Source organism: Stegodyphus dumicola, chromosome 11 (genome assembly GCF_044657685.1).
Source record: "Stegodyphus dumicola isolate Sdum_Otavi_A_Nest chromosome 11, ASM4465768v1".
Lineage (NCBI taxonomy): Eukaryota > Metazoa > Arthropoda > Arachnida > Araneae > Eresidae > Stegodyphus > Stegodyphus dumicola.
The window spans coordinates 122,744,692-122,767,756 of NC_140778.1; the positions used below are offsets into that span (position 1 = coordinate 122,744,692).

Consider the following 23,065-nt stretch of genomic DNA (forward strand, 5'->3'; position numbering starts at 1 on the left):
TTCAGCCCAAAAGGATTGGGGAAGATTACTTTGTAGTAACAAACATCTGGCCATTTCAGTTAAAGTGCGGTTCATGCGTTCAGCTCTCGAATTCTGTTGAGGAGTCATTGGTGCAGAGAATTCTCGTTTAATCCCGCATTCTTGAATATATTTATTAAATTCTTCTCCGAGATATTCGAGACCGTTATCAGTCCGAAGGATTTTTATTTTCTTTCCTAGACGATTTTCGACCGCAGCTTTGTATTTAATGAATGCATTTTTCACTTCATCTTTAGTTTTAAGAAAACTGACTTCGACATAACGCGATTTGTCGTCTATGAAAGTAACAAAATAACGCGAACCAGCATGGGATGGGACTCTCATAGGTCCACACAAATCTGAGTGAATCAAGTTCAGTAATTCATTACTTTGAAATTTTGATTCTTTTTTAAAAGGTTGCACAGTTTGTTTACCTCGGATACAGACTTTGCAGTCTTTTAGAGATTCCGTGTTATTAAAATTTAAATTTCTAACCATGTTATCAGACTTAAGTCTTTTCAAATCAGACTCATTTAAATGACCTAATTTAAGATGCCACTTTACAAAATCACTTACCTGTGCTATTGCAGCTGTTTCAGTGCTTGGATGTATATAATAAAGATCACCATGACGAATAGCCTGCACTAGTATAGATCCATTTGGTTCTATTATTCTAGCATGTCGTTCTGTAAAAATCACTGAACGATTATTTGCAGTAGCTTTAGATGTTGACAGCAAATTACATTTTAATTCCGGAACACATAACACATTTTTGAGCGTAAGTTTAATTGTCTTATTTCCGTTAGGTACTGCTATAAGGACAGTTCCAATTCCTGTAATTTTTGCTGTTTTGTTAACTGCTAACTTTATGGTTGAATTCGTTCGAGGGTGAAATTCTGAAAATAACCTTCTGTCATTGCACATGTGAGATGTACAGCCACTATCTAAGCACCATGAGGAGATCTTCTGATAAACATTGTTTACTGCTAAACTAATCTGCTCTTCATAATTAGAAGCCATCATAGAACCTTGATTTCCCCTATTTGATTGTGCATATTTTCTATCAGCTATTTTCTTTCTGCATTCAGATGCCTTGTGCCCAATTTTCGAGCAGTAATTACACTTCAAGTTTCGAAAATTTCTTTCAGCAGGAAAATTTTTGTTTGAATTTACCTTCCATTTTTCCTTTTTCTTCTGTTCTTGATTTCTTCTTTTATAATCAGTATAGTATGCATTCTGTGAATCTTGAGATGATTTCCTTTTTCTTGCTTCCCATTCTTCTAACATTTTGATTTTCAAAGATTCGGGACTAGGTAACTGATCTCTTGATTCGACGGCGCATCTAAAATTTTCAAAATTTTCTGGAATACTGTAGAGCAAAAGAATCGATAATAAATCATCAGCTATGTCAATTTCCATTTGTTTAAGCTTATCAACTATTTCGAAGAAATTATTCAAATGTTCAGACATCGTTTCGCTTTCCGCCATTTTTCTAAATAAAAGCTGTTTTAATAATGTAGCCTTCTTCGCAGGTCCTTTCGATTCATATACGGCTTTGAGTTTATTCCACACAGCATTTGATGTCACACAATGCTTTATATGACACAGTTCACTAGGATTAATAGCAAGAATTATATCTGCGCGAGCTTTTTGATCAGCTTGGAGCCATTTCTTTTCGTCTTCGGTTCCTTCAGCAGGTTTTAGCACTTTACCGGTTACATAATCCCAATGGTCGTTCTTAATCAATACTGCTTCTATTTGTAATTTCCAACTGTCAAAATTATCTTTTCCGAGCTTTTCTATAGTAGTCAAATGCGACATAATGTAATACAGTCTCTCACAGCCAAATAAAAACAAGATTGAGCGCTATAAAAATAGGCTTAACTGAATGCTGATCAGTTCTTACCGTTGATTAGACGTAACAGTTCTTGCACTGAATTAGGCTTAAGAGTTCAATGCTCGAAAACTTCAAAATGTTCATTTTAAAATAGGTATTTTGCTAATTAGGCACAGTTGAAACGTTCCTGGGCCCATAACCATTGAAGAAATAAATAAGCCTAAATAGATTGTAATATCAATGAACATTTTTAATGACAGAGATTAACTTAAACATAGTTACGTACAGCACAGAAAAAAGGGGGAAGAAGTAAGAATGGTATACATATACATACATACGTAATAAACAGTTACGTCATCATTCATCACCGCGCTGATAAACGCGAACGGCGCATGCGTCAGGAGAAGCTCTCTTAAGCTAAACGTCGTATTATAATTTATGATACAACAAAGTTTTTAAAGTAATTTTTTTTAATTTTTCAGAATTTAAATTTTAATGTGAAGAAGCTAAATGTTAAATTCTCAACTTGTAAATTTCAAGAATAATAAACAGCCTTGTAATATTTGTTGAAAGCCAGCACTAAAAATCCACAGTATTAATACAGATAAAAATTCTTGATGCTAATAAAATATTTTAAAATCCTTCTAAAGGAATTTTATACTATCAAAAATCCCTGAAGAATAAAATGGCTTAACTTTCCCCCTTTTTTTTCAGGCAATTCACTTAAGTACACTGTTACTAACATATAGCAAAAATTTAAAAGATTTTTCATTTATTTAAAGATTTCACATTATATAATATTAATTGTTACTAAATATTGCAGAAATTTTTCTTCAGTATAAAACAGCAATAACACTCAAAATTTGCTTCAACCTGAGCATAACAAATCTATGCCACACTCTTTCAAAAAATGAACAGCCATATAAATAAGAAATCACATTGCTAGAAGGTTTGAAAAAGAGATTTAGCTGCTGAGAGCAGCCTATTTTTGCAAAACACAATAAGCTAGGAAAGTGAGGTTTAAGATGAAGTCATTAATATGCTTTAAATTTCTTTCATACTGGATTTTTTTATAAAGCAATCTTATCCATGTACAAAAATTTTCAATTTAAGCTGAGAACAGGAATATTGGAAAGAATTTTAACATCCTTATAGGTAGATACAGAATAAGAACTATATAAGTCATTTTATTGTTCTGAGATGTTAGATAGCTTTTGGTCAGTTTGAAAAAGCCTTGGAAAGTATTCATATAGTATATGAAATTTTGTGCTTCACTAGCAAAAGGTTTCACATAACAGGTGAGTTAGGTAAGATATCATAAGAAAATCTAAAAGATGCTCTCAGCAAACTAAAAGGGTATTTAGTTACATAATGATGTTTTTATTGATAAATAATTTCTTTGTCAAAGATAAGTTCATGCCCACTCAAAAACATAAAAAGTCCATATCGGAGAATTTCAAATTTCAGGCTATGGAACTTGTATCGTGAAATCTGAAGGAAGTCATACATTCCTGTATGTAGGTTTATGAACAAGAATATACTATGTCCCCCCTAACCCCCAAATGTAGAAATTGACTATTTATGTTCAAGTTGGTAACATTAAGCTTCAGAATATCAGTAGCAACTAGAAGGAATTGCTATTTCCATACCCAAAAAGTGTATTTAAATTATTGTTGCATAATCGAGAAAATATTGTTAAGAATTTTATTATTACTATTTTTTATTATTATTGTCTATTTTTCAAAAGTGTGTTTTTGTTTTATTATTGTGTGAAGCTGTAACTATATGTCTTTTCTTGTGTGGCAACAACGCTTCTGTAATTCTTCAATTTGAACTTTTGGATGTGTGCCAAGTTTGATGGCGTAATGCTCTGGTGAGAGCGTCGATTGATTGTGTAGATGAAACATGTTGTTTCAGAACGTTATTTCTTTAAAATATGTAAAATAAATGTTTTGTTTTCTGAACTCGGATTATGCAAACGTTATTTAGTTTCAACATAAAAGTTTGGCGTCCGCGACAGGACATTTGTGTGATTTCGAGTAATTTTGATTTAGGCGTTTTGTTAAAATGGAGTTGTTAAAAGCAAAACGTAAAAGTGAACGTACTTCGTTTACGTTAACTACGAAGATTGTGGAAGAAGAATTGCCTACTTGTACGGATCCTGAGAGATTGCAAGTGTTGTTGGGGCAACTAATTGACAAATTTGAACACTTGGACAGTACTCAAAGCAGTGTTTTAGAACAAACCAAGGAAGCCGATTTTGAAAATGAATTTAATACGGCTGAAGGATACAGAGATTCCTTTATAGCTTTAAAGGTGAAACTTCAGAATAAAATTGGACAATTGAATTCGACGAATGTTACTACAGATATTGCTTCAGTTTCGATTTCGGATCCTAAAGAAAATAAAAACAGGAAGTTCAAACTTCCTAAGCTTGAGCTGAAAAAATTTTCTGGAGATGCAAGAGAATTTTTAGGCTTTTGGAGCCAATTCTCCAAAATTCATGAAGATGCGGATATTGTGCCGGAAGATAAATTTTTGTACTTAGTGCAAAGTGCAGTACCTGGCTCAAAGGCAGCTCAACTTTTGAACAGTTTTCCTGTTACCGCCGCGAATTATCCTAAAGCTATCGAGCAGCTGAAAGAAAGATTTGGTAGAGAAGACCTTCTGGTGCAGATCTATGTAAGAGATTTGCTTGGGCTTGTTACAAAGAATGCTACAACAGGCAGAACGGCGTCGGACTTAGGAGTACTTTATGATAGTATAGAAAGTAAATTACAAGCGCTGGAAAGCTTAGGACGCACCAAGGAAAAGTTTGCTGATTTCTTGGGACCTTTAGTAGAGTCGTGCCTACCTGAGAATATTCTACGTGCCTGGGAGCGGAGTCGAACTTCTGAACAGGGACAGGAAAAGAGTTCTGAAAGAACGCTTGAAAAACTAATGTGTTTTTTAAGGCATGAAGTAGAATCGGAAAAAATGATTAGATTAGCACAATCAGGATTTACTCATTCTGTTAAGCGTCTTAATAAAAATGTTATTTCAGGTAATTCAGATTTAGCAACAGCTGCCGCGCTGATAAGTACAAATGAAACCAGTAAAGGTAAGCAAAATGTTTGTATATTTTGTGGTAAGCCTCATATGAGTGCTAAGTGTTTTAAAGCTGAAAATATGAGCTTAAATGAAAAGAGGCAACTTGTACAAAAAAAAGGTGTTTGTTTTTCATGTTTAAGAATTGGCCATTTAAAAAACCAATGTAAAGCCAATATTAAATGCCCCATTTGCAGTTGTGATCATATAAAATTTATGTGTCCTCAGAATGTTAGTTCTGTAAAACAAAATGACTCTAAGTTGGATGTTTCCCTTTCTAATAATAGTAAGAGCGAGAAAGTTTATTTGCAAACTTTATGTGTTCTAATTAAAGTTAAAGATCGAGAGAGAAAAATTAGGATTCTTTTGGATTCGGGATCCCAACGATCATACGTTGGGGAGAAAATTATGAAGCGAATGAAGGCTGATCCTATTCGACAGGAGAAAGTAATTCATGGTTTGTTCGGGGGGAGGGAAACTGCGCCTGTAACCCATTCTGTTTTTGCTATTGACATAAGCAGTTTAAATAACACTTTTAGGTGTTGTTTTGAAGCTTTTTCTGAAAAAAAGATATGTGGATTTGTTCCAACAATCAAGAATGCTCAGATTATAGAGGAATTGAAAAGCAGGAAAATTGAGGTCAGTGACACATTTTGCGAGGAAAGTGAAATTGATTTATTGATAGGTGCAGATGTCATTGGTAAACTGTTAACTGACGAATACCTAGAATTACCCTCTGGTTTAACTGCAGTCAAAACAAAACTGGGTTGGACGGTTATGGGTAAAGAAAAGGATACTGTCAGGGATAATGCCCTAATAAGTCTTTCCTTACATGTAAATAATGCTTCTTTGAAATCTTTATGGGAGCTTGAAGGTTTGGGTATTTCCGACCCGACGGAAAATAGTAAAACGAAAAATCTTCATTGCGACTATGAGATTGATTTTCAGAATAAATTATCTATTCGGCCCGATGGTAGATATGAATTAGAATTACCCTGGAAATGCGAATCTACCAATTTATCAGATAATAAAAGCATTGCTTTCACACGTCATCAAAAAATGATAAAGAGGGCAAAAGAAAATAATTCTTTGAAGGAATATCAAGAAGTGTTTAGAGAGTGGGAAAATTTAAATATCATAGAAAAGGTTCCGGAAAAGGAATTAAACAATAAATGCCACTTTTTACCACACAGACCGGTTATTAAGATGAATAGTGAAAGCACTAAGGTAAGACCCGTTTTTGATGCTTCATCTTGTGAAAAGGGAAAACCATCTTTGAATCAGTGTTTATTGAAAGGACCTAATTTAATAGAATTAGTCCCTGATATTTTAGACAGAATGAGATTTTTTCCTATTGGTCTGAGTGCAGACATAGAGAAAGCATTCTTGCAGTTAGGAATTTCTCCGAAGGATAGAGATTACTTGCGATTTTTCTATCCAAGTGATGAGGGAGAAATAGTGTATAGGCACTGCAGAGTAGTTTTTGGGGTTTCCTGCAGCCCTTATCTACTAGGTGCGTCTATTAAATATCTCTTGAATAATTGTCCATCTGACTTTTTAGATGTGGCTGACAAATTAAAAAATTCGTTCTATGTAGATAATTGTATTACGGGTGTTTACAATATTGAGGAACAAGAGGATTTAATTCAAAAGGCCAAAAGTATTATGTCGAGAGGCAGATTTAATTTAAGGGGATGGGAGAGCAATGTTGCTTCCAAATATACTACAAAACATTCTGGGGACACACCTCTTTTAGGAATATTGTGGAATTTAGACAATGATACTTTAAGGTGTAATATAAATATAAATATGATAACTTGTGATACTAAGGTAACTAAGAGACTGATTCTGTCTATTGTACAATCAATTTTTGATCCAATTGGAATACTTGCACCAATAACTTTGCTTCCAAAACTTTTGTTACAAGAAACATGGAAGTTGAAATTTTCTTGGGACGAGGTATTGCCTCATGATTTTGTAAGTAAATTTTTTGTGTGGTTGTCTGATATACGTTTGTTGAAAAATGTGGCAATACCCCGATTCATTGGAACCTTTGCAACAGTTGAATTGCATGTATTTGTCGATGCCTGCAAATATGCTTATGCAGGATGTATTTTCGCGAGAAGTGTTGATACATGCAGTGTAAAACTTACTCTCTTAAGAGCAAAATCTAGAGTAGCTCCTATTAAGAATTTGACGATTCCTAGATTGGAATTAATGTCCTGTTGCATTGGATCCCGATTATTATATTCTGTTTGTAAAGCTCTTAATGATTTTGATATAAATGTAACTTTGTGGTGTGATTCCACAGTCGCATTATGGTGGGTCAGAAATCCTGGTAATTGGTCGAACTTTGTAAGCAATCGTGTTAAAGAAATTACTAAGTTGACAAAACCTGAATCATGGAGGCATGTGCCTGGTAATATGAACCCAGCAGATGTGTTATCTCGAGGTTGCTCTGCTAAACAAATGATTAACTCGGAGTGGTTTAAGGGACCTCTCTGGCTAAGAGAAAGCCCTGAATTTTGGCCTACCAATATTGTTTGTCAGCCGAGCGAAGCTGACTTGGAAAAGAGGAAGGTAAAACTTATTAATGTTAACTTTTCAGAGGATACCACTCCTTGGTATGCAGAAAGAGTTTCTGATTATGAGAAAATTATTCGTGTAACTGGTTGGGCGTTACGTTTTATTTCTAACTGTAGGAAGAAGTCAAATTTGTGTAAAGAATCTAAACTAACTGTTGCTGAAATCATAAATTCCGAAAACGTTTTGATTCGGTTGGTTCAAAGCTCAAATTTCCCTGACATTGGAGCTCTTAATCCACTTGATGTATTCATTGATAATGAAAATATTATAAGAGTTAAAACTAGAATATTGGAACGTAAAGACAATTCTGAATTTTTAACACCAATTTTGTTACCGAGTAAATGTATCTTTACTACATTGTTAATTGAGTCAGTTCATAAGAAACATTGTCATGCTGGAACTCAAATGCTTCAATCTATTTTAAGAGAAAGATTCTGGATACTAAAACAACGTAAAACTGTGCGTAATGTGTTAAAAGGGTATGTAATATGTCAACGATATAAAGCGAAACCGATGTCTTGCGAAGTGACTCCTCTTCCTGAAGATCGCGTAGGAGATTATAGGGCTTTTGAAATTTTGGGAGTAATTTAGCTGGCCCATTGTTTTTGAAAGACGGTAAGAAGGTTTGGATGGCACTCTTCACATGCGCTATGTACAGGGCAATCCATCTAGAACTGGTGACTTTGTTATCAACAGAATCTTTTCTTTTGGCTTTAAGACGATTCATAGCCAGACGTGGCAGACCACGAACTATTTATTCTGACAATGGGACTAACTTCCGAGGAACGTATAACGAAATGTCTAAACTTAACTGGGACATAATAGAGAATGAGGCAAAAATAAAGAGAATAGTATGGAAATTCAATCCACCAACAGCCTCCTGGTGGGGAGGTTGGTGGGAACGGCTAGTTCGCATGATTAAAGAACTTTTAAGACGTTCTTTGGGAAAATTGCTTTTATCTTATGAAGAACTGGAAACCTTAATTTGCGATTGTGAGTCAGTAATTAATTCTCGACCTTTAACATATATTTCGGAGAACTCTGAAGATGCTATCCCTTTAACTCCGTCAATGTTTTTAATTGAAAATTGTACTTCGAATGTAGCAGATATAGATAAAATTGACTCTCAGCATTTTTTTAGAAGAATTAAATACCGCACAAAACTTCTTAGATTTAAGGAACCGTTTCCGAAAAGAATATTTGGGGCAATTAATAATGAAACAACCACAAAATAAAGTAACCCGGTTGCCTAAAATTGGGGAGATAGTCTTAATAGGCGATGATTTCAAAAAACGCTTGTATTGGCCTTTGGGTAAAATTATAGAGAAAATTCCTGGTCGGGATGGCAAAATTCGAACAGTTAAACTAAAAACTCAGAATGGGATTTTCATAAGGCCCGTTCAGCGTATTTATCCACTAGAGATACAACTAGATGAAAATTATTTAGTTGAAGAGCCTAACGTTAACGACGATAAGAAAAACGATCAGACTGACGTACAGCATATAAAACAGAAATTTACGTCGTCAGGACGGCTTGTTAAGAAGCCTAATGTACTAGACCTTTTTAATAGGATAACATATGTTTTCGAGTCGTTTGCCACTGACTCAAAAAGGGGGGAGGATGTTGCATAATCGAGAAAATATTGTTAAGAATTTTATTATTACTATTTTTTATTATTATTGTCTATTTTTCAAAAGTGTGTTTTTGTTTTATTATTGTGTGAAGCTGTAACTATATGTCTTTTCTTGTGTGGCAACAACGCTTCTGTAATTCTTCAATTTGAACTTTTGGATGTGTGCCAAGTTTGATGGCGTAATGCTCTGGTGAGAGCGTCGATTGATTGTGTAGATGAAACATGTTGTTTCAGAACGTTATTTCTTTAAAATATGTAAAATAAATGTTTTGTTTTCTGAACTCAGATTATGCAAACGTTATTTAGTTTCAACAATTATTTCTTGCCCATTAGTTTTCAGTATTTTATTTCCTCAAAGACCTAAAGATAGAGTTTCGATATACATGGCTTACACATTAAACATCGTAAGGAGATGCTGGAATATAGATAAAAATGAACAGCATCTTCAAACGTCCATTGCCGAAAAAGCACCAAAATGAGATTTTAGTATGAAGAAATGGCAATTAAAGCAAAACAAATCAGCTAACATTTGGAAGACAGCCATACGCCTAATCAAAAGAGGGTTATTCTAAGCAATAAGAAAACATTTTAAGTAATTGAAAAAAAATTAATTCAAAAATTCTACTTTTGTTATATCTCAGTATTTCGGATATGAAGATGAGAGTCTAATTTTAATGCCAATGACTAAAACTTGGTCTTTGCATCAATAACCAGATACCAATGCTCAATTTCATTTTCATTGAATGAAAAAAAGGTTCTTTTCCTTGAAGGGCATCTATCTCTGCGTTCTTTCCCCCGACTAGGAGCAATCCCGGCATGCTGGCTGTCAATTTCTAGACAGACTACTTCTGGAGAAAAATTAACAGTCTTCACAGAGACTAAATCTATCGTTTATTCAGTGGCAGGTTCAGGCTCAGCAGGGACCTATGGTACTGTCTTGCTTGGTTGTTAGGATGCTATATGGTTTGATATCGAAAGTTGTTCTTGGGGGTTTTGCTCCCCTTGGTCAACACTGGGGGACAGTCGATGTCAAACAAGCATTCTTTGATGTTTAGGTAGATGCATAACCATACACCATTGACTTTTGCAGAATTAACCAGACTTTCACAAAGTCTGGGTAATTGTAAGTTGTTGTAATCATAATGTTGTAATAATTGTTGTAATCACATTGTCCGCCTGGTCCTCCTTGGATCATCTCTAGGGGTTGGGCTGATTAACTGCATAAGGCTGCCTCAAGCAAAGCCTGATCCAGGTGCCCCTTCCTCCTTGTGCACCGCCTCTGGGTTCTGCACTCTCACTTCACAAGGTATGTTAAAAATACATAATAAGTATTTGTATTGCATATAATCCTTGCTCAGAGGATACATAAAAACATATCTTAATACTAATAAAAGATTATGCATTTTCATAAATTAATTTTTATTTTCAAATTAGTTCATTTGCCAGATATATGCTTAAGCAATATGTCATTTTCATACAGAGAAAAATATTTGGGTAGCAAAATACCCAATGGTTGATGAAAAATATATAAAGGTTTACTACACAAGCAATTGAATAAATAAAATTTCTTTTAAATTTTTGAAATCCTATCTGAATGTATATAATCACATTCTGTAGATAATCGATTTCAGCACGCTTTGATTAAAACCAACAAAAATCACAATAAAATACATAGAAACATAACATAGTGGTTAAACATGACATAACTTTACCATGGCACTTGGAGTTTTATGTGAAAAGATTAAAATTTCATAATTGAAGAATATGTGAATAGCTGCATTTATAACTCAAAATTATGCTCAGTTTTTAGTTTTTCCCCCCTCCCATGTTACATGAATTTCATATACAACAATATAAATCAATTACCTTTCTCTATATATTTACAAAAGCATACAACATTTGTTTAAACGAATATGAAAATTCACATGTTTAGATTGACATTATGAAAGACATATTTCAACAGTCAAAATGATTAGGAAACTAAATGTTTACCAGACTGATCCTGTAAACTACTGGTTTGCTGTTTCTTTGATAAACTGCTGCATGTAATACTTGAAGCAGAATTTCCTTTCAGCTGAAAGAACGAATTTACGAAAGAACGAGTTCTTAAACTTCCAATATTACAAGTAATTCTTGAAATAAATTACCTCATCACAATAATTTTTTTAAAAACCTAAATTTTTCATATTAACAGACTTTTACAACCAATTTCAATGTCTAACAAATTTAGCAAATTAGCATCAAATTCAACCGTGCTTCTTATGTGCATTTCTCAAATTTTCTATACTATTAACTTTCTTCATAGAAATTTTGATGATCTTCACCTTCGTAAATTTTTTCAACAAGCTCAACAAAAATTTCCAGCAATTACTTCTACAGCAAAATGTCTGTATGCTTCAAATACAACCAAAAACTAAGAAGATTCTGAAGAGTTAAGGGATTATCTCATAAATATTTATTGTAAATATTTGTAAAATTGTATATAATCAATACTGGGTTCTTTCTTTTTACCAATGAAGGGCGAACTCTTTTCAAAAGTCTCTATTATAGGCCGAATTGAGTGAAGATTTTATCTTTTTCCAATTTTCCTTACTTTTTGGTGAGTATTTAATAAGTTTTGATTAAACCTGTTGAATTTCAGTTTCAATTAATTAAGACTATTACAATAAATTTCTTACTTTAATTAAAAACATTTTTTTTTAAATTAAAATTAATTTTACTTCAAAAAAAATGTTTGTCCTTTTTTTTCAAAGACATTTTCGATTTTTTACAATCATTAATAATTTGCAACCTTTTTTTCACATTACGTTACAGTTAGCATTTTTACAATTTTTTACACATTTTTAAAATACTTCACAGTTAGCAAAAAAACTTTTTGCAACAGTACACATATTTTACAGAATAGGTTTTTAAGATAGATCTAACAGATAGCAGCTTAACACTCAACTTATACAGTCAAAAGTCGTTAATCCGGACTCGTCGGGACTTCGGCAATTCCGGATTATCGATTTTTCATCAGTTTAAATCTGGTAAGATGGCATACAGAAATTATAAAATTAAAAATATGAAACCGTAATTTATGAAATAAAGAACAATTATGATCTAAAGGGCATCAAAATTTACAAAAAAAAGCTTAATATTTATTTTTTTACTTTATTAAACATTTCTTTCAATGTAAGTTGTTTAAGTTGCTTCGTTTTATGTGATAATACTTTCTCTTTAATTCTATAAACAGACATAATTTCTTGTTCAGTTACCAAGTTCCGCTGTTCAAGTCCTATAATTGCTGTGTCGAGAATACCAACTAATTTGTCAATCGAAATTTTTTCGTTTTCAACAACCTCTGTGTCACTTTCTTCACTATCGGAAGGGAATTATAATGACGAGGAATTTGATTTAAATCATATCAAAGACGTTGTACATCGAGATGAAATACTACATTTAGTAAGGAATTATAAGCCAACTAAAATAAAAACATCTGCTCTGAAGATAAGGATAGTGCTGACAGATCAACTTCCAACTCACTGCACGCCGCAGCGTTTCCCCCTCCCAACCCACCGCACAGCAGCGTGGAATTGATAAACAGATTTCGGAATGGTTAGAGAAAAAAAGGATATGCCTTTATCCATTTTTTGCAGCAATTCCACTTTTTGTTTGATGGACATCGAAACATACTTTCGCTTTGTAGATCCTTTGGGAGCTCCAGCATCCGAAATTCTATTTGACATAATCGAAAGTTCAAGCTTACTTTTATAAAATTGCTCTAACAGTCTGAAAAAAATAATAAGCCGGATCCAATTCGAAGATTAACGAACAACGCAATCTGCAACATTAACTGAAACACATAATTAGATAATTTTAGCTTATACTGTCTGTTATACATTAAACGTGCATGCGCACACGCATATGTGCAACCGTAAAGGTCTTACGCGCATGCGTCAACGCGACAGTTGTGCAGAAAGTTTGTAGTTTTAAGGTCCAGATTATAGATCATTCCAGATTATGGGTGTCTGAATTAACGACTTTTGACTGTATTAGCGCCCTCTATTTATAAAGTTAGAAGAAACACACTACTTAACATCACTTAGTTTGGCATGCTGCTCCACTCTCCAAATACAAATATAGTTGGTAAGTTAAATTAAAACTTAACTATTTACTTGCTATTTTATTATTATTTATGTATTTTTTAAAAATAGTATCTAGTTTCCTTTTGATTTATTTGCATAATTCGTGTCGGGGGAAGTTTTTTGTAGGCAAGATTTAAATTACTTTGGTTTTCTAAAAAATTTGGTTTTTCTACTCTTAATTGACTTTATTTTTAATTCTAGTCTTTACTTGCTAATTTCTCTAAATTCCACTTGTTTAAATTTCTTTTTAGTAATTCACAACATTTGGTTTTGAATTTTCCTTTTACGCTTGCCTACATGGATGACGAAACACAAATTGAATAATTGAAGAGTTAAGGTTTGGAGGCAACTTCCCCTTGATAAGTCTGTTTCCTGCCTGCTCAACAATTAGCCACTTATGGATTTTTATAAATTTTTAGGATTAAAAAATTTATTGGAATTATATATTTATTCATAGATTTTGATATTTACTCTTGATTTACATATGAATTTAAATGATATTGAAGATTAGTTCGCAAGAATAATTAATCATTTATTTGTAATTCAATTTCATTTAAAATTTAAATTTGCTTTTTACGAATAGAGAATATTTGTTAAATTCAAATTTCATTCCTTGCAGCAATCGTGCAAGAGAATTATTCAAATTTCATTCCTTTCAGCAATGGCGCAAGAGAATTACTTAAATTTAATTTAACTTTACTATATTCTTTTAAAACAATTATATACATATATTTATATATGTTTGGTGTGGCCGATTGTAACCAAAATACGAGGTGCACATCTTTATAGCAGTTATATATACAAAATTTCAACATTCTGAGGCTAGTCAGTTTTTAGTTATGTGAGATACGTAAATACGTACAGATGCCACGAAAAATTCTTTTTAGAATTCATTTTAAATCAGTTTTATAATTTTTTCGGGGAAAAAGAGACTTTTATTCTGCCCTCACAGACAAACGTCATGCAAAAACATCGTTAAATTGCATTCGATAATGGTCAAAATAGATATTTTCATTGAAATATGATGCCTGAAAATTTTCCCGATTACAATACTTCCTTTTTACTTCGCACAAGGAAGAAAAGTTAACCACTCTAAGATATACACCAGTATTTGTATTTCATAGTCTTTGGTAGATTGTCATTATTCAGCGTCCATGAGTGTGACAAATATGCAGTTCAAGTTTATTTGAATAGAATTCTAAGTAGGACTTAGCAGCCACTGAAAGGAAAAAAAATATTCTGAGGCCCTGTTTCAGCCACAAAAAAATTTATCTTTGGAAGAGAAAAATGGTAGGAAATATTTGAGTTCTGTGAGATAGTGAAGTCATTAAAAGCATCAAATAGCAAAAAATATGAATTTTTGTAAGAATCTGTTATTTTTTAATATTGTATCATAATATATATTTATAAAACATATATATATATGAGTCGTTCAGAAGATAATGCAATTAAGTCCAATTTTTGATACTTTGATTTTTTTAAAATTTTCATGAAATAAATAATATTCTTCTTAGTTATTAAAGGATTTACTCATTGCTTCCTTTTTTCTAGGTCAGATAGCCCTTTTTTATAGCTTCTGAATATATTATATAATAATTTCAGAATCCGTTGTCAGTAAGTCCACCTTTTTATCAATATTTTTTTACATAAACTTTTAAATAAAAATTAAATTATTCTTCTTTCGATATTTGTTGGCAACACTGAAAAACAACAAATTCATAGTAACTGTTACTTCTACTATTTAGAATTGTTCAAGTTTTATGTATGTGCTTTCTTTAATTTGAAATATCTAAACTTTGGTTAAAACATAAAAATATTACATTGAAGTGTTTGTGAAAATTATTTTAGAGAAGATGATGTTTGTTATGATGAATAAACATAAAACTTATGACAACAAATGTTATTGTATTATTTTTACATAAATTTCTTACCTTTTTCAGCTGCCATAAGATACAAGTCCTAAAATTTTTAAGATGCTGTCATTGTTCCAATAAATACTTACGTTTTTATTTACACATCCTGTACATATCTTTTTTTGGGGGGTGCAGAGTTTACACTTAGAGAAAAAGACTTTATATACTTTTCTGATCAAATTAATAAACCGCGAATTTTAAAAATTAATGTATCAAAAAACATTAATAATTTTCTCAATTTCTGTTTTCTTACCACATTGGCTTCTGAGTGACTCATATATAAAATTTACATCATAATTATTTTATATTTCATAAGACTATTTATTTGGCGAGTTAAAAAAATATAGATATCAAGAGTGGTATTTTCTATATACATTTTTTAAAAACTTAATTTTTGTTTCTTTATCACAAGTAAACACAAAAATAACTCTATGCAGATCAAACAAAAAATGCTGTCCATATAACTGTCTGCATGGTTTTGTACTAGAAACTAATATATGTAAAACATATCTAATATATATTATCTTTGGATTGTTCGAAAGTTGAAAACTTAATTCATGCCTAAATTTTAGAAAAATCAGCATTAAGATCATATTATATTTTGTTAGTACTATCTACAGCTTAGCATTAGCTCCATATACTGTTTGCATAGTATTCATAGCTGAAGTAGAAATCTGTTAAATATCAAAGTTTGTTAAACAATTAAATTTTAAAATAAAATTTACATGATCTACAAATAAACATGGTGACATTTAAATTTTAAAACTTAATTGCAATATGTCCCTTTCCCCCAGATTATAAAAAATAGTTTACCTCTTTTGGTTTGCTCGATTTCACAAATTCCGATTTACATTCGGAAGTCTAATAAAATAAAGCCAGTTAATATGTCAAAATAAATATTAAAATTAATTTATACTATATAAAACATATTAATCTGGATAAAAAATTAAATATACCTGTTGCACTGATTTAGGGCCAGGAATTTTTGATACTGCTGATTTAGTTAGTTTAACTGGAGGAATCTAAGAAAGAAAGACGAATGCCATCAAGAAAGGAGCAAGTCGAATACAAATTTCAAACAATTTTAAAATATGCAGATTCTGATTTACAATGGGAAGTCTAATAAAATGAAAGCCAGTTATTGTGTCACAGATATAATACAAATTAAAATGAAACTAAACATAAATATACTAAGCTGGATAAAAAATTAAAATATACCTGCTGTACTGATTTAGAGCCAGGAATTTTTGATACTGTTGATTTAGTAATTTTAACTGCAAGAATCTAAAAAAGAAAGATACTTATCAGGACAGAAGTAATTCAAACATAAATTCCAACCAGTTTCCAAATATACAGCAACTCCTCAAATTAACATTACATATAAGTAATATGTTCCATAAACCTTCTCATAGCTTAATTTTTTACAAATTCAATATGTAAGTTGCATAAGTTAATTCAATATGTAAATTGTATAAGAGAAATTTCAACATTAGATGAATATTATTTATATAGTATTATTTTATAAATAAGCACATGAATATTGTTTTAATGCAAGAAGTATGGCTTGTGAAAGGAGGAATTGTTTTAGAATCTGTATTTCTAATGGATAAGTTTCAGTTTAAATTTTACGTCTTTTAATCACTTATGTAATCATAAAACTATGCAAGTCATATATTATGCAATTCTAGGCTTATTGTACATAACAAATACATAAAGATTTTAAACATTATATATTTGTTGAAATATTTAACAAATATGTCCTATACAAGCTATAACACTGTTCTAAGTACAAAATAACCTAAAACCAGTTTTTTTGGTAGACTGGTATTAAAAGAAAAATTTTGTTCTGATAATAAAAAAATAAGTTTTAGCAGTCACCTGTGTTTATCTAAATATATTATTATTTTTGCAATACTTATCATCAACTATAGGAAGATATGACTATATAATTAAAGATTTAAGTTACGTCAAATAATATGTTACCAAATAGTTTAAATAAATAATATTAGAGGAGTTCAAAAATATCTCAAAACATTTCAATTTATACTTTTGGTGCATTTTTAACATTTAAATTAATTCTAAAATAACTTGATTTCCAATTTTTTCCATAGACTAAAATTTTAAAAAATCAAATATAAATAGAAATCAAATATAAATGAGCCTTTTGTTTACACAAAATTTATTTTATAGAAAACATCTACATTTTTACTAATTATGTTTCTAAATAATCTCATCCTTTTACAATACTTTTTTCCGATGTTTCGGCAATGTTTTCATTTTGTTCTCGTAGAATGAAGGTTTAACGGGTATCTAACCAGTTGGGCACAAATATTTCTACTTGATCATTGGTCTCAAATCACTTGCCTCCTAGTACTTCTTTGAGGGGTCCAAATATCTAAAAATTACATGCCGATAAATTTGGATTATAAGGTGGATGATCAAGCATTTTCCAACAGTTTCTGCTGCAATATTTCTGCTGTGTGGGGTCTGGTATTGTCATGGAGGATCAACTCTTCATAGATGGGGCAATTTCATCTTACTGATATGGATACTGAAGCCTAGACTTATATTGATGCCCTGATGTCCATGTAAGAAATCCACTAGTAGGACCTCCCCCCCTCTCCAGTCCCAGAAACCATAGCCAAAAGTTTTCCCCACAAACAATCAGGTTTGAGCTTTCTTGAGGTTTCCTTCTCCATTTTGTGCATGAACGCTTTCTTTGGGAGTGTAAAGATGCACCCATGTCTCAACACAGGTGACAATTTTTTGCAAAAAAGCTTCCTCTGCTTCTTCAAAATGAATTTGAAGCAATTGAGAAATGCAAACTCGTGCAACTTTTCATTCAATAACTAGATTTTTTGGAAGTCCAACTGTTTTCTAATTAGACATTTCCATAGCATACATCAAGTTCTGTAATCTGAAGCACTAAACAGCATGGATCTCTTTCAATAAGCTCTGAAATATATGCAATGTTTTCATTAGACATACTGGTATGAGGGCAACAGAGATGACCGCATTCGCAACACATTCAAGCCGAGCTTGAATTCGTTGCACCAAACCTTCATTCTTGACCATGAAAGGGGAGCTTCCCCAAACTGGGCCTGCAGTCTGCGGTAAATTTTGACCGGTTTCATATTTTTATATACAAGGAACTTTCTAATTATGCAGAACATAAAGACGGGCACAGTCCTCTCACTCATCATAAGGGCTACTAAATAAAGCACAGAACAAGCTGGCTGCTATGATTCTCTTACTCTAGGTATCCCCACCAAACGACTTCAACTGCCCAAACACTTATAAATATCCATCCCGACACTCAGCTAAAATATTTTTTCAAAATTAACAATACAAATAAATATGTTTTCAGAAAGACAGCAAAAAACCTATATATTTCAAAATGTTATGGATGATTCTTCAGATGTTATGAGAATATAAGGTTAGATGTTTTGATAGCGCTGAGTGATTATTAAATACAGTAAAATGAAATTATAACTAAAATACAGATCTGATTTTAGAAAAGTTTAAAGCTGAATTTGCATGCATCTTGCCTTAAGTTATAAAAATTATACCTTTGGCTCTAAAACTGCAAATCTACATTTTGTAATACTCTTTCTTGCACATATTTCCCAAATCCTTTTTAACACGTAGGAAAAGAAAATATGTTCTTCTAGATGCACTTGGAAAAATTTATGCAGAAGTATTACTGAAATTTTCTTTTAAATATTTTGTGTCATGTAGAAAAAGGAAATATGTTCTTCTGCACTTCAAAAAATTAATGCAAAAGTCATAACTGAATTTTTCTCAAAATCTAATGTGCATCAAACTTACAAGTACATTTTTCTTGAAACAGTTTTAAAAATGCTGACAAGTATTATTTGTATAAATATATAATTTTGGCAGAGGTTACATGTTTCACAATAAAAAAATATACTTAAAAACAATATTTGTAAATGATCTACAGCTCACCTCGCTTGTTACTTTGGGTGCAGCGATGACAGGTTTTTGTCTCAGTGTCATATCATTTGAATTCTGCAAAAGGTAACCAAATTTGTTAAACAATAGAAGCTGCAAGTATTCAGCTCTATAATATATATAATTATCCTAGATGACTAATCAACAAGAGTAATTTAATATGACTTTTTGCACTGATACATAGACAAAGGCTATATAACAATTTTATATACCTAGGCTATATAAAATATAGCAAAAATGAAAAATTAAATTAATGTTGATAAATTTAGCTACTAAGGTATTTGTTTGCACTGATACACAGACAAAGGCTATATAAAAATTTTAAATACCCAGGCTATATAAATATAGCAAAAAAGAAAAATTAAATTAATGTTGATAAATTTAGCTACTAAGGTATTTATACATAGCACATCTTTAAAACTTTACGACTAAACTTGTTCAAAATCAAAAATTAAAGAAAACACCCTTATTCTTAGACTTTAATATGCAGTCTTTATACATCTAAACAATATTTGGCACATTCACTTAGTTGATCGATTCTTTCAAAGAATTCATCTTTTTTAATACATTCAGAATCTGGTTAATTTCTTGTCTCTTCATTGCTATTAAAATAACCTCTAAGGTGAAGATTTTCATTTAAAAGCTAAAATTTTGTTAGTTTTCTGAATATCTTCATTATTATTAAAATAATCTTTAAGGTGATGGTTTTCATATTAAATTTAACTTTTTTTAAACTCTTAATTATACTTAGCATTTTCCTGATGCAAAATAAAAAATGTGGTAGTAAGCATTTTCCCACCAACTATGAACACTTGCACAGTCAGTCATTTGATGAGTAGATGGATGCCAGTGGATGTTTGAAGGTATAAATTGCTTTTTATTTTGTTTGATAATCAACAGGTACAATTTACAAATATAGCATATAAAAAGCTTAAATACGAGATCACATTTGTACAAGTCATTCTGAAAAAAAGTCTAGAAATAGCAGTTTTATATTTTGTTACATAATCAACAAGTATTCATTACAAATATAGCATATAAAGAAACTGATAGGAATCATATAAAAACTTAGGTGAAAATGAAGATCTTATAAAAGTGTTGCGACATCAGGTTAAGCCATTAATGGAGCTATATCAGAGTGTAACAGTGTTGATGCAAACAAGTCAACTTAAAGATGAAAACCAAAGATAATCATTTTAGCTGCAATGAGATTAATACCTCTTTCTTGCAATTTTCATGTGACATTGAGCAGTAAATATATATCAGCCCAGAAGAAGTTGTGTTGGCATATGGTTATCAACACCAAGCGAAAACAAAAATACTATAATGGTATTAAAAATATCTAGATCTGATAATATAAAATGTATGCCAGTCCATGTGTCAAATCAATGAATTTTGTATTACTGTTATTTGTTATCCTTTTGAGCACTTTTTTAAAAAGATAAATCATTAACATGTTTCTTTGGACTTTACTTATCTTGCCTAGCTGTTGTTCATGTCTTACATGCAACATTTCCACGCATATTTTCCATTACAAAATTTGCTTATTTCAGTCCTCTATACCTGCCTTCACATTTTTGCCAAATACTAATTTAAAATCCCTCTGTATTATTCATATTAGAAAAAATCCAAAAATGCAAAGTATTATTTGCAGATGACTTATCTTTAGCTAGGCATTTATCCTTGGTCGAGCAGTTAATAGTAAATATGTCTACACAAGGTACAAAATTACCTCAACACAAAATAATATGACAAATGGCACATCTTTACCAATCCCAGAAACCTGAATGCCACAGTCTTTACAAAAGATAGCTTGTATTGCTCATCAGAAGAAATCTACCTTTTCAGGCAACCAGTTATTTGGAGTAATAAACATTAAATAATTCCATGTCACTCAGCTACAAATTCATTATTAAAGATCATTTTTAACCCTTTACTCTGAACCTTCTTTATTTATAGTAAATGGCAGCTCAACACAAACCAGTCCCTATATTTTAGCGATGTTTAGGTTTTCAAGACTCTCATTTTTCAAAGAAATCTTCCAGATTTTTTTTTAGGGTATAAAAGGAATTGTTTGAAAAGAAATTTCTATGTTATTTTTTTGGCTGTATGCTAATCTCCTTATTCTATATTTTAAATTTGGATTAAAATATGCTCTTCTCAACATGAAACGAAAATATCCAGTCTTCAAAAAAATAAATCTTCTCTATCTTTAATGTTAAGAAGTATTCTCACTGCAATCATCAAAAGGCACATCAACAGTCCAGAATGTTTTCAGTAAATAATAGTGAAAAAATGTAAGTGTCAACATGAAAAGGGAAAATATTCTTTCAAGATACATTCCTTTTCTTCTTTAAGTTGGAAACATTCCTAAGCATGCTTCCAACTACAGATCCGTGATTGGTGGGTGAATAATAATTGGATATATGAATAAATTGAATGATGTTTTAAAGATTTATTATGATAACAAAATATTGTGTCAAAGCTAAAAATATTTGATGGTTAGATAATAATTACTTAAAATTTAAATAATATGAAAGCATCAAAGTTTGAAATTTCTCTCAGTATTACATTCCTTAAACTAAACATCAGATACAAGAATTTAAAGAAAAAAATCACAAAAGCTCATTTTAAATCCATTTGAAAATATACTGCTATTTCCTATAGTAAAAATGAGAATATGAAAAGTGAATCTTTTTTTTTTTTTTTTTTTTTTTTTTTTCTTTTTGGCAACTAAATGTAAAACAAACTTTCTCTAAAAATTAATTCCTCAAAATGTAAAGTGTTTCAAACTGAGTCTCTCTATATATTTTAGAATTCTAACTGTCTATTCTGAAGAACTAAAAGCACTGATAATGTATTAAATGGCATAATCAAATCAAAATTGCAATGTTAATTTTTAAATTATGTTAAATCTTAAATAAGTCCTGCTGAAGTCGCTAGATCAATTGTAAATATTTTACTTGCTTTCCTTTCATTGTTTCCTTGCAAATTTACTGTTTCTTTAAATGATTATTTTTTATAAAATATAAATTACAAATAATTAAATGCGAACATCAGTTTTTCTGAATGTTAAAAAAATTTGTAAGCCCATTTCGGATTTGTTTTCTATTGAAAAATCTATACTTCATATTAAAGTTACCAGATAGTATACTTAAAGCTATTTCAATCGATTTCCTGAAAAACAATGAAAAAATTGGATCATTAAAAAAAATACTGGCAGAAAGATAAGAAAACCATGATTACTGCATGAAAAGATTTGTTATTGCCTATATGTTTGGATAACAGAAAACTGGTTGAAAAAAGGAAAGAATTACTTCCTTCATACATTCCCCCAACTGCAGATAAAAATAAATTTAGGATTTTATTATATATTGCCATGAAAAATTTCACCTTTCAACTTTCCATCTTAATATATCTGTAGATTTTCCAATGGACTTGAAAGAGAGGTGGGAATTTTTCATAAATCTAAATTCACATTTTAGGAAAAAAGCTTAATAAATATATTCAGTGTGCTAGATGTTATTCATCTTTTAAGCCCTTTCAAGAGCAATTGAAATAATCCATTTTAATTTTGTTGCTAGCAGTGAATAATTTAGAATTAAATGGATTTCTTTTTTAAAGTCTACATAACCACTGACGTGCTATATTCTTTTATTCTGAAATTATTTAGGTACTTTTCCGTTTTACCAGCGCAGACGATAAAATCGCCAATAATAATGATACAACTGATTCCAAACGGAACATCCTCGCTGGTAACCTTTTACGCCTCATTTTCAAAACAAGTCGCAGTCATTTCTTATCAGATTGACTGTTTCTTTCAATACTGGCATACAATTACATAGAATTTTACCAGATAGTTCAACTTTATACCCTAGGGCCAATCGCGGT

General features: G+C 31.2%; 1 protein-coding gene across 3 annotated transcripts in view; it reads right to left on the reverse strand.

Moving 5' to 3' along the window:
* LOC118192194 (uncharacterized) overlaps nt 1-23,065 on the reverse strand; it is a 51,572-nt gene that overhangs the window by 24,425 nt on the left and 4,082 nt on the right. For 2 of the 3 annotated variants that reach the window (XR_015044128.1, XM_035363097.2), the window contains exons 3-7: nt 19,169-19,231; nt 16,421-16,486; nt 16,159-16,224; nt 16,016-16,063; nt 11,155-11,236 (exon numbers count right to left, since the gene is read on the reverse strand). Coding sequence is in view for 2 of the 3 variants with exons in the window: in XM_035363097.2 (XP_035218988.1) it covers nt 11,155-11,236; nt 16,016-16,063; nt 16,159-16,224; nt 16,421-16,486; nt 19,169-19,231 (325 nt within the window). In the remaining variant the exon portion in view is untranslated. The remainder of the gene's footprint in view (nt 1-11,154; nt 11,237-16,015; nt 16,064-16,158; nt 16,225-16,420; nt 16,487-19,168; nt 19,232-23,065) is intronic. The other variant, XM_085827186.1, reaches the window with a different exon arrangement.